Here is a 16,740-nt window from a genome sequence, read left to right on the forward strand (position 1 = left end):
GTACATCAGGTGTCCCTCAAGGTAGCCACCTGAGTCCACTCCTTTTCATAATGTTCGATCGTTAATGATATATTGTTGATCTTTAAGTATTGTGAATGCTTATTTTATGCAATCTAAACATATTTTTTAAAAGTATCAATTAAGATATTGCCAACTTATGCAATATGACATTTATTCCCTATCAAATTGGTGTCACCTCATAGCCTCAAGTTGAATATCAAAAACACGATTTCTTTTTCCAGGAAAGCTCACATTTTCTTATTTAATAATAAAATTGATTCATCAGCTTTAGGATTTCAATTATTAAAGGCTTAGGATTTATTCTTGGTACCCAACTTTCGTATAAAAGTCATTTTGATTATTTCGTTCCTAAGGCCAATTCGATAGTAGGCTTTATAAAACTTAATGGAAGGGATTTTAGAGATCCTTCCGTATTTGTATCCTTGGAGTCCTATTTATTATGTTCATTCCGATCGGATTGATATAATTCAAAGATTATTCCGGAAATACGAGTATATATTTAAAAAATGGGTTGGAACTTTTTCCCTGATGCCAATAACATGGAATAAAGTCTTTAGAATCAAGAAGAAAAATTAATAGTATATTAATGCTTGTTAAAGACTTACTATGCTACTATATCAAATGTCCATCGATTTTTGAATCAACACCAATCTATGTTCCCGCTTAATTAATGAGAGCTAGAGCCTTGTTATTCTAAAAATCTCACACTACAATTTATGGCAGCAATTCCACATTCGCGTAGTACGGCTAAAGAACGAATCTCTGTAGTTGATAGTACGACCGATGTTGGGCTCAAGGGTATATTGATAAGCACTCCTAGAAGCGCGAATTTTACGGTTGAATTGTTTAAGGGGAGGAAAGCAACTGGCATTTCTCTTGAGCTTTACGGTAAAAGAGGGTGGGCCAAGAAACATATCGACGATGTTCAAGCGACGTAAATGGTCTTAAGATCAATACACCAGCGCAGATATGCGAGTTACAGTCAAGCTTTGAACGTATATAAAAGTCTTGTAAATAACAGCCAGATCAGAGGTGAGAAAAACTTCTTGCATCACCTTAGAAAACCCAAACATCTTGCGGCATTTTTGGCGACATCGCTTATGTGATCGTTCCACAAAAGTGGTTGGTGATAAACATACCGAAAATATCGAAATGTTCAGTCTCCTCGATGTAAGTGCCAACTATGGATTATTTCAAGGAGGTATATCTCGCTTTAATGATACAAGGCATATTGTCGTTGCAGTTCCACATCCGAAGAAGTGAGATGTGAATCTGAAAAACGAATATGAAAAGCTAAGAGTACTATCGTCAGTGAAACAATGTATTGTATTAGAAGTTGCAGACATGAGATCATAAATAAAAATGAGAAAGAGTGTTGGAGATAGAACAGAGCCCTGGGGCACACCAGCATTCATTTTGTGATTTTCAGCCTTGAATCCATCCAATAGAACTTGTATTGAACGATACGAAAGGTTAGAACTTATTTAATGAAGGAGGGATTCATGAAAACTGAAAGCACGCATATTCGATAAGAGAGCCTGATGCCAAACGCTATCAAATGCTTTTGAAATATCAAGTGCAATAATCTTAATTTCCAAGTCTAAATTTGTCCTTGAAGTGCGTATGTCTGCTAGCTTTAATATTGCTCGTAGATGAAATAAATATATACGTAAAAGTATAATTTTGTTATAATCAGATCAACTGTTTTTTTAATATTAAAAAATAAAATATTTTTCTTATTAGAAGTAACAAGTTTGATTTAGAAGACTCTTGAAATACTTAATAGGTTTGTTTTTACTAATTCACTAAATTTATACTTAAAAACAGTAAAGAGCTGATGTAACTATATAACAGTCACAGAAAGAACCGAGTATCTTTCTAAAATAAATAAATAAGGTGCGGCAACAGTCTGTGAAGAACAAGGGCCTAGTGAGCTATATACAACTCTCAACTATTCCTGTGTGCTAGTAATTTTAGGGATAGAGGGGACCTACAATTTGTATGGCAATACCGAACAACTAGTTTCAGAAAGCACTATTCATTACTGGAATTACTCCTAAAGGATTGGCAAATTCCTCGCAAAAGGCAATTAATAAAAATAGTAAAACCAGTATTAGAAAATGGTAACATATTGAATGAAAATTGTACAGCTGTTGGTCAAAAACATCACTATTAATTCTTCCTTATTTTCATGTTTCCAAACAAAACATAGTCAAATAAAACTTTTACTTGTTCTAAAAATACTGTGGGCCTGAATTAAAAACATCTTCAGATTCAAATTAAAATTCTTCCAAAACCCTATTTCGTCTTTCACTAGCTAGATTGTGTAACGCATTTATAGAAGATGTAAATATTTATGAAATCCTTATTTTAATCTATAAATATGCATACAATTTATTAAAATACAGAATATTTCTCAAAATTAAATATACTTGAATAAATCTAGTGCATGTTCTTCAAAATAAAAAACCCCCACACAAAAACAGTTGGATGTATTACATTGTAAATTTTATTTTTAAAATATGCAAATTTCCGCTTGGTATAATTTTTGGTAATTTTTTGTGTATAAATCTCCTGAGGTAATGTATTTAATTTTATATTTAAACAAAATAAAAAAAGAAGATAAAATGAACAATTAATATACAGTAGATATTTTATTAAAACACAACAGAGCAGAATACATACGCAATTCCCAATCACATGAAAACGAATCCCTTCTCTCATATCCTATGCGGATAATCCTATGGATATGGATAATTTAAATTCAGAACTGCTGAACATACTTTTTGATTTAAATCTAAGAATAATTAACATAAAATTCTATTTTCTCTCGTTGTTTCGGATCCTATTTAGGATCAAAGTGCTAAGGATACAGCAAAAACTTTGTCTATCTCTGTCTATTAATTTACACAATTGACTTACAACCATAAAGTTCTACTTTAGATTCTCTGTGAATAATAAATTGCTTTCAATTTCAAGTCCTTTTTGAAATTCAATATTATGTCATTCTCTAATTTGAAGCATCAGAGCAGAGGTGATGATGTTGCTGATGATGATTTTAGAGACAAAGAGAGTAAGGAAAGGCGGAGTGCCTACATATATACCAACCTTAATTGGGAAATTTACCCAATTTATATTGTCACTTGGGTATTGGATAAAATATAGAAGATATAAATTCAATGATTTAATTGCTATATAATTACTTGCTTCAATAAATCATTGAAAATTTCCTCAAAAACTCAATCTCTTGCAGATTAAATTAAGGACCAAAGGATGAGTAAACCCATCATTATCATCAACCGTCGTGAGATGATGATGATGACTTTTCATTTGCTCTCCATCACACACAATAAAAAATACATTCATATAAAATCAAAATGAAACAGAAAAAAGATTGTGTATATTTTAAAGTAGGTATCGGATTTTGTTAATTAAAAATATATAATAAAAAAATACTTAAAGATTCTTTTTGTTATTGTAGAGAAAATGAATCCAATAGATAGATAGATACATTAGATAGTAGATAGATAGATTTAATTTCAAAGATTCACAATAGCACTACATAGATTTGCGAAGATACATTTATAGAGTCACACACAGATAAAAAAAAAAAACATTAAATAGATAGATATGAAGATAGAAGAAGAAGATAGATTTTTTGTTTTGATTTTGAAGAGACTGCGGAAACATAGATACATTTAGCCATCCTTCAGATTTTGTTTTGCTTTATTGCACGAAGCTTCTTATCGTTTTATATTTATTTAAAAAAAAAATTGTCGTTGGATATACATTCACATTCCGTTATACAATATAATTTATTTAAGTGCGCGAGGATTTAGTTTATATTCTTTTATTTCTTCTTATAGATGATGATTATAATTCTAATATATATATACTTCGAATGAGGACCGTATTTTTAATGGATGGCTTTTAGGATTGTCATTATTTATTTTATTTCCATTCGCAGAATGCTTTTCAAATAATTTGAGTTTGACTTTCATTGAGAGGGAAAAGTCAAATTCATATTTCAAGTACAGTCATATTTTAATGTTTTTATTATAGGAAAATATACATAGATTAAAAAACAAAAAAATTCACATTAATTTTTTAGATATTCACTTTTTTATGTTTTGTAAATTCCTAATTGAAATCTTTGAAATATACATTTCATTGAAGAAAGGCCTTGGTTTTAAACAAGTGTTTTTTTCCAAGGACTTGGTAGATGAAAAACCCATTGAATGAAGTAAGGACATTACCAAAATTGGCATTTTTAGGATTGAAGACTAGTTTTTTTTCTAATAACATTTTATGTCGACTTTTGGAGTAATTATTTGGCAAAACATTGATTTTTAAAACCTTAGTTATCATGCAAAAGGTACACAAGTTTTGAAATTTCAATAGAAGCAGACTTTGCAGTTGACTTTAGAGCTCAAGCTGAAAAACTCAGACTATAGGTTCGTCCAACATGATAACTAACTCACAAAATAAGCTGAACTACCGGATAAGTCTTAAGGTCTGAGTTTAATACAGGGTTTGGCAGTGAGATATGGAAGATTTGAACGGGGCATACATCAAGAGCAAATATGGATTTCTTAAGCGAAACATTCCTTGGACAATTGATTACATTGCAAGATGTAGAATGGGCTCCTTAATCATTAGATTTTTTACTATGGGATTGCTTTTTATAGGACTATCTCAAAAACACGAGTATACATAACCCAACCAAGTAAACTCAATGCTTCAATTGAAACAATAACCCAATTAATTCAAACTGATCCTCGTCAAATCCTAAAAGGAGTAGGCAGAACTTTTCACGACGTCTACAAGAGTGTTTTGATGAAAATAAACAGCACTTGACTGATAAGATTTTTGGTACATAATTTTAGGGTCAATGACTTAAGACTTTCTAGTAATGTGTTCAAGTCATATCAGGGATGAAGGTGACCTGCAGTTCTTTTGCGAAATTCGAACAGCAAATTTTGACAAAGCAATTTTCATGAAATAATCAATGTCATCATACCCCAAAGCAAAATGAGTCGAAAAATATGAAAACTTATTAAGAGTTTTCTTAAGTTATCGAAAATGCGCGTTTAAAAAAAAAAAAATTCTACTGTTGTTGTTTTTCGTGTGCTTGATAAGATTCCTGCTCAATGATGGAGTATTCGCTTACAAGTTCCAATTCTTAACGAGATGCATTTTTATCTCTTCGTTGTTGGATCTTTGAACACTCGTGTGTTCAAGATATCAATGCGTCCTCAGAAAGTGAACATTCTGGACAGAAATGATACTGGAAATAACAATGTCTTTTAAATTTTACTGAAGTTGAAGATCTGAATTTGGAAGAACTCTGGTTCATGCAGTACAATGAGCAAAGTTCTCAAATCGTATAATCAACCGTCTTGGCAATATCAATGAACCGATTTAGTGTTTGGCTTGATTTCTTCAGATTTTGTTTTCAAATGAAACATTGAAGAATGGAAATTATGGATACACTTTTCAAGGACTTATGTCCAAAATCATCATCGATGAATAACAGCTAGAAGCTATCAACAGCCTTGGAAAATTACACTTGAACGAACGTTGCAAAAAGTTAAAGAACATGGTTTTATTTTGATACTGAACAAAATTTGTTCAATGTAGATTTATTGACATAGCACACATGAGTAGTCTTAAAAGTAAATGTGTTGCCTTGGATGCTGAATATCAACACAAAGAGCTGATAGAAACAAGGAATTCTGCTATTTTCTCAAAAAAAAAGAAGGAAAATTATATTTCATTAAAAAAAATGGAATAGAATATGAGATGGAAGTAGAACATGTTAACATCTATTGATTTCTTTAACATTGATATTCCAATTTCGAAGAGAATCTTGATACTGTTCTCACTATTTCTTAGTCTTCTAGGATTGCGTAGGCTTCGAGGTATGTTGCTAAACAGTAAAACAAATGTGATATCAGTCCTAAAATGTTCTCATTTCATCCTAAATTGTTTTATTTCTAACGAAATCTAAACTGTGAGCTCAATAACGAACAATTGCAATTAAGTAATCAAAAGCAAGTATTTTCACTTTTTTGAGTTTTTTTTACTTTTTCTGGAGGGAAGTTTAAAAGGGTATTCAATAATAATTATCTTTAATAAATGTTAAAATTTCTTGGGATCAGAAGTTTCTTTGATCAACAAATAATTTAAATTTTATTTAAAGAAACAAAACAATTAAGTGCGGATCTTGACTTTTTTTAATGCTGACACATTCAATGAGTTTTTGATCCTTGCTTAAAAATGTTCTCTAAAGGAGGCTAAGGTTGGACGACTCCTTATATATGAAAGCCTTCCATGATTCCAACAGAATTCTAAATATGGGTGATTTTTTAGCTATTAACTTTTTGGCAACACTGGTTTAAACAGTTGACGCAAGTTTCGTGTTTTATTTCACTGTCAAAAAACTTCAGATTTATTTAACAATAAATCGTCTTACAAAGGAACGACGATTGCAAATTATTAAATTTTATCATCAAAATGCGTGCTCTGGTTAAGAAAGTTCATCGCGCGCTTTTTCCATTAAATGGTCAGTTTAATCGACCCACTGAAGCGGCTAGTCGGGCTATTGTGACTAAATTTCTCACCAAATTTAAATTGTTGGATACTAAACCACCAACACGCTTACGCAAAGTGCGAACTGAAGAAAATATCGCGGTTGTATCGGCCAGTGTTAATGATGACCATCAATTATCGATTCGTCACCGTTCGCAGCAATTGGGCCTCTGTTACTCAACAATGTCGACAATTTTGCGGAAGTATTGAGGTGTGAACAAACGACTTACTGCAACTAAAATTTTTGGTGAATGGGCTCTTGGAAAGTTGGCCGAAGATTCACTTTTTTACCGAAAAAATTTGTTCTGCGACAAAGCTCATTTTTGGCTCAATAGGTACGTTAATAAGCAGAATTGTCGATTTTGTTGGGAATATCAGCTAGAAGCATTGCAGGAGCTACCAATGCATCCAGAAACAGTTTGGTGCGGTTAATGGGTTGGTGGCATCATTGGACCTAACTTTTTTAAAGATGATGCGAATCGTAACTGTGAAAGGTGAGTGCCCAAAATGCAAGAGCTTGGCTTGTATGACATGTTGTTTCACATGCCACACAGCACGCGCAAAAATGGACTTATTGAGAGGCGAGTTCGGTGAACATTTTATTTCACTTTCGGGGCCGGTCAATTGGCCGCCTAGATCGTGCGATTTAGTGCCTTTAGACTAGTTTTTGTGGGGCTATGTTAAAGCTAATGTCTATACAGACAAGCCCGCTTCAATTGACGCATTGGAAAACAAGATTGAACCATTAACTCGTGAGATATCGGCCTAAAGTTTGGAAAGAGTATGCTAAAATAGGACTAAGCGGATGGACCATTTAAGTCGCTGTTATATGGACCCTACTCTCGATTCAAAGAAAGATTTCATACATTTTTTTGAGTTTTATGTGTTTTATTTTAATTTTTTTATAGCTTTTAAAAAATCACCCTTCAATAGTTAAGACAGATAGTTTAGAGGGTTTCTGGTGCATTTAAGGCAGAAATGTTAGAAATTGTGTTGTTACGTAGCTTTTTTCAAAAATAATATATTCTGTTCCTTTTGACGTTTCTAAAAAGGCGAAGAGCGCTTCAAAAATATAGATGCAAGAATCCAGAATTTGAAAAAAGTTCGGCAGTAAAATGGAATCTTTTTTCAAATAACATAGAATCAGTAATGTAGAATTTTCTGGCTTTTGTTTTGTAGTATTTTTACGAAATCAATTTTCAAGATTCTATTATTACTGTAGTTATCAGTCTTCTTACTTTTAGATTAAAGCTGATGCTAGAAAACAAATTCTAAAATATTACTGTTTTGCATGAATATTATACAAATTCAAGAAAGCTTAAGAATTGTTGATAGAAATATATTTGGTTCTTGAATTTAAGGACAAAATTTCTTTATTTACCTTGGGAAGAAACTTAAGTGATTCACAAATTATACGAAGTAGAATCTCTTTTCAATTCAGTGCTCCAGAGATTAAAAGCTTTTAAAAAATTAATAAATATGAAACGTTAATTGTTTTTCAACTTGTCATTAGTTTAACAAAAGTGTCACTGCTGCTGGTCTTGGAACATTTTTATTCTTGAAATAAGTATTCAAATCTCAGTTCCAAAGCATCCACAGCAAATTCACTTCAAAAAGCAGATTTATTTTGTAAGGTCTTAAAAGTTTTTTTTATTTAAAAGAAACACAATTTTGAGAGAAATAAATATTTTTTGAAAAACCTTATACCATTTTTTTGCGTCAAAAATAAAAATATAAAGGAATAGAAAACGGGTTTCAGGAATTTAGATTCAACTTAATATCAAATTTTGAATCTTTTATTCAATTTTGCTTCTTAAGAAGCATTACTTAAGTTTTCCCGAATTCTAAATTATGTGAAATCAAAGATTTTAGTTGCTAGTCAAATTAGTAGTTAGTTTGCAAACCGCTTTTTAATGAATATCGTTAGATAACTAACAGTTGGATCTTCACTGATATAACCCCCCTGTATTATTAATTAATTGGTAAAAAGCTAATGAATTGATATTCGATTCACATTATGTTATAGCCCCCAGTTAAAAGTAGTATTTTTAGCAACAAAGCTTATAGCAGTAAAAAACAAATTTTAATTCCGTATATACAATATAAGGACGGTCATGTCCTTTTTCGCAATATGATAAGTTTTACAATTCAAGGGAATTCCTACGAAAATTAAATGATCACCCAGGAGGGGATCATAACACTACGACACCCCGGGATCCTCAATTGAAAACACTCTTTGAAATATTTTTATTTGTAGTTTTCACTTAAGCCAATGTCAAATAGATTGCAGGAATGAAAGAATCCGTAGAAAGTCGTTAGTATTATCAGAAATAGAGTTTGAATTGTATAATGATTTTGCTTGCAGTAAAAATGTCTTAAGAAAAATTAATTTATTATGAATTTTTATTTTTCTTACATTAAATATAAAAGTCTATATTTTTGTTTTTTTATTTTCTTATATGTATTGCATAAATTATGACTGTACTTGATTGAAAATTTTACAATAAGTAGTTGTAGTAGAAGATAGGAACACCAAAAAGGGAGTGCACATTTATATAAAGTAGTAGATAATTGTTGCTTTTAGTAAAAGTAAAAATAGTTGATCGAAGAACCGACATAGGCACACAAAAATAAAAAAGAAATATTAAAAACTTATAGATTAAAACTTACTTGTAAAGTCATCTAACTCTTCCTGTTCGGCTTCGGCAGCCAATTCTTCAGGCGTTTTCTTTTTCCGCATTAAAGGATTTGGTTCTTCCTGCGGCATTTGCTCTACAATTTCTTCCTTCTTCTTGATGTTATACTAAAAATAAATTGAAGGCAAACAAAAATAAAAATTAGGGAAATTTTCTATCACAATATACGACAAATTAACTGATTGATGATTTATTGACATATTGATGAATGGATGTGTAAATAGAAGACCAACGAATAATATTTATTCTTTCATGAATTTTTCATCCTTTTTGTGGAGGATTGAAGAATTTTATTTCTTGCAGTTTTTTTGGGATTCCATTTTGCGTGCAGATGTGCTTTGCAGCATTATATTGTAGTTTATGGTTTACTACTACTATTAAACTTAAATGAAGTGGAATTATTGATGAGCTTTCTCTCCATCCTCGGATCGGATGGGTTATAAGAATAAAAATAAAAAAATGAAATAAAAACTTTGAAGAGCGATTTCATTGAACTCCAGGATCTCTATTTTGCAGTTGTTGTTGTTGTTGGCAGGAATTGCTCAAAAAAGGATATTTTTCATGGCGCAATCGATTGACTGTGCGGGTAACTGCTGCTGTTGAAGCTTCGTCTCGTCTAGTTGTTGGTGATTTTTATTTTTTGTCAGCTTTTGCTTGACTAAAGGATAAACTTAAATTGAATGGGGAAAGGATGATTTTATAGTTTCTTAAGGGTGAAGTTTTCTTTTTGTTGGATTTTGTGTCGTCTCTGGAGTGCTTGATAGTTCGTCAGTTGATGTGTTGGTCTTGGCAACCGAAGGGATTTTATTTTCATGTTTTTTTTTTATTATTTACTTTGACTTTGTTGGGGTTTATTGGGATGATTAAGTTAGAGAAGAGAGAGTTTTATTTCTTTTTCTGTGCTTATACACATCGATGTTCGATGGGGATTGAAAAGTCGTTTATTAAATTAAAAGCGGACGAGGGAATCGCAAATTCTATTCTATTTGATTCGATTTATTCTTTATTGTTGTTGGTGTTGGTGGTGTTGGGGTAAATTATTCAGAATTTGTAGAATTGAGAATGGATTGAGTAAATATGTATGTATCTTAAGTCATAAAATTGACTATAAGCTTAGATTTGTTAAGGTTTAAAATTCTGTTTATTTTACTCTTTTACTATTATTATTTTAATCTTGTTTTTTTAACAAGAATGGATTCCTGATAAGTTGTTGTTTTTTTTTTTTTTTTTTAAACTTAAAGTTTGTTTTTGTACAAAGTATGATATAACTTTTAGTTTTTCAATAAGACTGTTTTAGTTGTAAGTGAATTGTAGGTTTTAATTCTAGGAAAAAGCTTAGAGAAAAAAAGGTAATTGATGAGTCGAACAAAAATATTTGCACTAACGAATTCTTCAGAATCATGTAATTTACAAGGTAAATATTGTCACACAAGGACTAACCAAAGTAATCCGTTTTATTAAATTTCGTCGCTTAAGGGATGTTTTTAACAAACTTTCAACTGTTTAATCTTCAATGCACTTAAAGCAAATTTGTTTTGTTTCGCTTTCGTATTCTTGGCGTATGAGACAATCATTTTCAAAGAAGAATTGTGATCGACTTAATATGTTAAATTATTTTGTTTACGTGTTATAATTTTTTTAACTGTTGATTGTTAACAAAATTATCACGAAAAATGTGGTCCTTATTTAATGTATGAAATGACAGGAATCATTAAGTTATTTTGACATTGACATCCGTTTCTCGCTCAAAATCTTAACAAAAGTCAGTACCTCTGTGGGAACTTTGTAAGCTTAGGCAACTTTGTATAATACAGAAAACTTATGTCCAAAGAAAGTTCTGTTGTTTAGAAATTTCGTCAGAAATGTAGGAATGAAGAACTACGCTTACTGTGCGTAAGCTTGTGTATAAAGTGAAACTGGCACAAAAGTAACAACTCCCTTGGTTCTTGTAGATAAAGGGTACCCACAGGCGGGAATGTGGATCAATCTTCGAAAATCAACTTGCCATCAATCTCAAGAGCTCAATATTTAACAACCGAGAATGACCAGAATTCTTCACAAAGATCAGATATTATTTTCAATGTGAAATTGACTAAGCCCTTAATAGCGCACGATCGTTTTTCAGTAGAGGCCTTAGACCAAGCCATCTAAAGGTTTTTTTTAAGGGTACGGGTTATTCCTATAATAAAAAGTGCTATCTCAAATTAGACGTTCGGATTCGGCTTTAAACAGAATTTTTTTTTTCAATGGATACACAGAGAGCAACGGTTCGAGGGGGACGGCGAAGTGGTGAAACCTTTGAGATCTGATAAAAGGATCAGAAAGACGGCTTTGGAAAATTAAGGTTACAGAATACTCTAATGAGAAGTTCCATAGTAAAATTGTTCATATTTATGCATCATTCAAAATATTAAAAAATCTTTGAATAACTAAAAAGGTGGACAAAATCGGTGACTAAAATATTCCACATACGTCACCCTACTCCATCAGATAATCTAATCTAGATTTTGCTTATTTTTTCTTTTAAATTAACACATTTGAACATTTGTATTATGTCAACTTTAACAACTTCATACATTTGGAACACGTCACTAGTCGTTCGTCGTCATTGTATCCAAAAACAATGTCGCCTTACTAATTTAGATGATTCAGCTCAAAAAGAACATTATCCTTAATCTGTCTATATTTATTATTTATGTAGAAATAACTCTGAATGGAAAGATTTAAAAAGTATATCCGTGACGCCCACCATGATTTTTCAAAAACAACACAAAAAGGACCTCAAACGAACTTCAGATACTGTAAAAATGTAAATAAAACATGATAACAATAAATCTTCTTTAAATTTAAACTTCATCAAAAATATCAAAAAGTACACATTTTCCCCAAAAGATTTTCAAAAGAATGCGAGCCTACCCACCTCACCTATACACCAACCTTGCCATAAACTTTTGGAAAATAAACATAGTCATTATTTATCATCAAGTTGCTTTCAAAATACACAAAGCTTCATTCTTTCAAAACATCGCGTTCAACCACTTGGGGGCGTCTATCTTTGTTGTTTTTGATGGCAGAGCGACCGACAACGCGACGCAACAGTGTTGACGGTGATGGCGGTCCCGTGGTTCTTGGTTGACGGCAGTCCTGATGACGGTTCACGCAAATACACTGAGCTAAAATGTTAATAATAAAACAGAGAATCATTTGATTCACCTTAAAACACCAACCCGCATCTAACAGATGCTGATGCTTTTTGGATGTCCTGCCATCACCATTACCACCGCACTAAAGATCAATATCCTTGAGATATTACGTATGCCTAAGAACAACATAATGCCGTGGGTTATTTTTACTTAAATTTCCTCACTGCTTCTGATGCTTCGCAAATACCTTTGCTCACAGAGAAACATTTGTTTTTCATTCATCCCTCTGGGCTTAAAAAAAAACAAGAAAGAAAGAAAAACTTTAAATAAAAAATGATTCCTGTATTTCGTTTTCTCGCCACTTACAAAGGAGTAGGATGAGTTATAGAACACGCCTTGAACTGGTATGTGTATATGTTTTGAAGATGTTATCCTTAACATCACCCCTCGAGTGCATCACTCAAAACGAAATTTGATTATCCTTATTAAATATTATATATGGTACGACAACCTACACAACAGACTCTGGTACACAATCATTTTCTATACGTGAGCTTTTTGAATTGCTTAAAGGTTAAGATTTGTGTATGAGTTTATGTGTAAGGCACAAATATGCTTAAAACGCTTTAAAGCAAAAGGAGCTCACTTATACTCGTAGAAGATTCAGAAATTCTTAGGATAAGGATAATTATTATTATCGTCACATGATTCTTTGAGTTAGCTGATTCATCATTTTTGACATTTTGACACTACTAGTCCCCCTTTTTTTAAGTTTTAGAGCAGGCAAATTAGTGAATTAGGTTAGTGGGAGTCTTGTGAAATGTGAAATGTATTAACATACGTTTCAAGGCTTTCAGGTTTCTTTTAACTCAAACAAAACTTAAAAACTTAATTTAAGTTTTACATCCTCTTCAATTTCAAACCTTGAAATTCTAAGACAAAAGAATGTAAAAAAGCACGGAAATTTTCTACCATTTGGACTGGTTTCAAGAAGCAATTTGAAGTTCGAATGAATTTTGACAGTTCCCTAAAAAAGCAAAAACCCTTGATTTTCCATCTTTTATTTATTTCATGGTAAAGGTTCACAATCTCCGATCCCATTTATGCAACCCGAAGAGTCCCTCAAGGGAGCAACCTTAGTCCCTTGTTATTTGTCTTAACATTTGCATAGGTTGCATTTTCTTAGCTACTTGATAAATTTTAATGGTTGTGTTGTCTATGGTTTTACAGTTTAAAATGTTAAACTGTGTTAATATTTTTGTTGAGTAAGATTCGACAATTCATGAGGAATGGTTTAACGTCAAAGCAAGACCTTCAAATTTTGGAAATTTGTTTTGAAACAAATAGATTGCGAAGTTCTAAGAGGCTTTCAACCATTGTAAAGTGTTATCTAATGGAGCACATTTCTGAATCTTGAATAATAGAATTGTTTATTTTGGCTATTAATTTTTAAACTGATATGTTTAAAATGTTTATATTAAGTTTTAAATATTTTGTTCCTTAAATTGTTTGAATAAAATCAATTGATTGCAATCATTTGAGACTTTATGAATTCATTCAAATCATTTAAGATTGCAATCATACAAGATTATTTTCTTTTGGAAGACTGCAACGAACTAGTTAATTTTCGGGACAAAGTTGGTTAGGAAGTAGTAAGTTAAAAATTTACAGTTAACGCTTTTAAAAAATTAAGTAATGAACACAAATCTTTAAAAAAAATCTAGAACGAGTTGTAGAGATTATTTTTAAAGAAGGTCTGTATGGAAGCCAAAAATGGTATGCAGTTTGTTAGCTAAGCTCAGAATACATGTGATTTGTTCAAAAAGGCCACCATTTGTATGATGATTAGGTAAGTGAAAGAGAGGGACCTGTCTGACGTTCCTTGGGTTAGTAGAACTAGGAACCTTCTCTAGAAGAAATGCTGAATATATGGTACCTGCTAAAAGCTATTGTAGAAAGAGAATATCAGTGACTTTAGGGCTTTTTTAGAGGGTTTGCAGATAAATAAGTTTTAAACGATGTGGTGGTAAGAATATCACTCCAAAGAAGACCTCAGAGTGCAAATCAAAGAAATTTGCGTTGGACAGATTCAATTCTTTAAAAGTGAGAGTTCTGATGGGAGACCAGACTTAACAAGCGTATTCAGGTAATGATCTTACAAAAGTGCTGCAGAGATTAAGTCGTATAAAGCTTCGAGAATTATTTAGAAAATCGTTTGATGAAGCCAGGCGGTGAGTTGATCTTGTTAATAGTATATTCAAAATGAGCTTGAAAATTTAACTGAGTGTCGCAAATAACTTCTTGATCAAGAAAAGAACAGACAGAATGATTGGTAACATCGTAATTTGTAAATTTATTAGGGAAGCTGCGATCGTTTTCAATATTGAGTTCTAAGAAATTTTTGTCGCACCATGTCTGAAATAAGTGAACATAATTTTGGAGTAAGATGGAATCAGATGAAATAGATATAGCCTATGTTATCTTTATGTCATCAGAGTAAACGAAGACAGTGGAATTATCAATGTCATTAATAACGTCGTTGATAGTTAAGACAAGTAACAAAAAGTTAAGACAAATAACAAGGGACTAAGGGTGCTCCCTTGAGGGACTTCTCGGTTTGCATAAATGGGATCGGAGATTGTGAACCTTTACAATTATATAAAAAAAAGATGGAAATCAAGGGCTTTAAGTTTAAGATAAATAATTTAGTGACTGATTTTATCAAAGGCTTTACTAAAGTCATTAGTGATTACGTCTAATTCATTCCTTTTCTCTTATTCGTTTAAAGTTTTGCACATAAATTTAGTAAGATAATTATAATGGATCCGCCTTTTAAGAAGCCATGTTAGTTGGAAGAAAAAACAGGTCTACAATGAAAATTGGGAGAGTCGTAGAGAATTACTTCGAAAAGCTTGGGAATTGCAGCTTGGCTATTGTGACTTTGTTTGTAGTTATAGCAGGACCTACCAAGTTTTTGCTAAAAGTTACATATCTCAAGTATCCACTTTTTTTTAGTGTTATTTTAATTTTTAATGTTGAATTATAACGTCTTTAAAAGTAACAACTTTCCAAATAGCAGTGCATTCAAAAGTAACCTTATTTTAAGTGCATAAGTAAAAACTATAAGCTCCTTAAGTATTCGTATACTTGTGATTTTTGTGTGTTCACTTTATGTACTTCTTTGCTTCAAAGAATATGTATTTCTCAAGTAATTGGAAGTACTAATGCTAGCATTTAAGTATCTGAAACTTTCTAAGAAGTTTTTTTAAAAAAAGGCATTTAGAACTATCAGTAAAATGTCAGAGTATTTATGTTCAAAAACAAACCTTTTGACTTCTTCTTGTAATTTAACATCTTTTAGAATCAACTGTCATCGAAGTTTGTCTATTTTGGCAATGAATTTTTCAAAGCTAAATTTCATTCAAAATTTTCTTTAATATTTCCGAAAATTAATTTTAGAATTCTAGTATCAAAATCGAAAACAAACAATTTTATCTCCATTATATTCTTTAATCATTAAAGTACTTTTTATGCAATCATGCAAAATACAGATTATTGTTTTTTGGGATTTTATTTCTTATACGCGTGACAGGCAAACATGTGTACATTTTTAATATTCCATAAATGAACCCTTATGACATTTATTTTCATGTATGTCACATTATATCCTTTTTGGGGTTGGTATAATAATCATAAATCAATGAAATCCTTTTTTGTTTTATTTTGTGAGTGCGTACGTACATTTGTATGTACACATCCTATGTTTTATGATTACTAAATGTTTTTTGGTTGTTATTTTAAGCTCACATAAAAAAAAGAAAATATGATAGTAAACAAAATATAATAGAGTATTTGCTCTCTCACTCCCCACACATAATCAACCCTTATTTTGTTGAACTTATTTAAATAAAGGCCCACACAAAATAGGTATAGTTAAGTTAGGTGGGTTGGTATATACAATAGGTCTTAAGTCTTCAATAATTAAGTCAGTTTGATCTTCTTTAATGCAAAAAATGCCCAAAAGGACTCAAAAAGGATTTACAAAAAAGTTAAACGCTTTTCTTAAAATACACAAAAAAAAAAGGAAGGAGGCGAAGAAGGCAAAAGGAAGAAATAGGTTACCATATACGAAAAACTTTATTTCAAGATACAGAAAGAGGCTGGCAGGCAGTTCAAGCAGGCACTCAAGTTAACAGACATCTTAAACAAGCGTTACCATGTGTAAGACATTTTGAATCTGATAGACAAAGCGGATTACTGGTTGAAGGATGTTTTAATGGAATGAAAGT

The 16,740-nt window shown here is 31.5% G+C and overlaps 1 protein-coding gene across 2 annotated transcripts in view; it reads right to left on the bottom strand.

Annotated features, from left to right (window-relative positions):
- The window catches only part of LOC129941305 (complexin), a 99,647-nt gene that overhangs the window by 20,810 nt on the left and 62,097 nt on the right, over positions 1–16,740 (bottom strand). For both annotated transcript variants that reach the window (XM_056049906.1, XM_056049905.1), the window contains exon 3: positions 9,283–9,415. In XM_056049906.1, coding sequence (XP_055905881.1) covers positions 9,283–9,415 — 133 coding nt within the window. The remainder of the gene's footprint in view (positions 1–9,282; positions 9,416–16,740) is intronic.

The sequence above is a fragment of the Eupeodes corollae genome, chromosome 1 (assembly GCF_945859685.1).
Source record: "Eupeodes corollae chromosome 1, idEupCoro1.1, whole genome shotgun sequence".
Taxonomy (NCBI): Eukaryota; Metazoa; Arthropoda; class Insecta; order Diptera; family Syrphidae; genus Eupeodes; species Eupeodes corollae.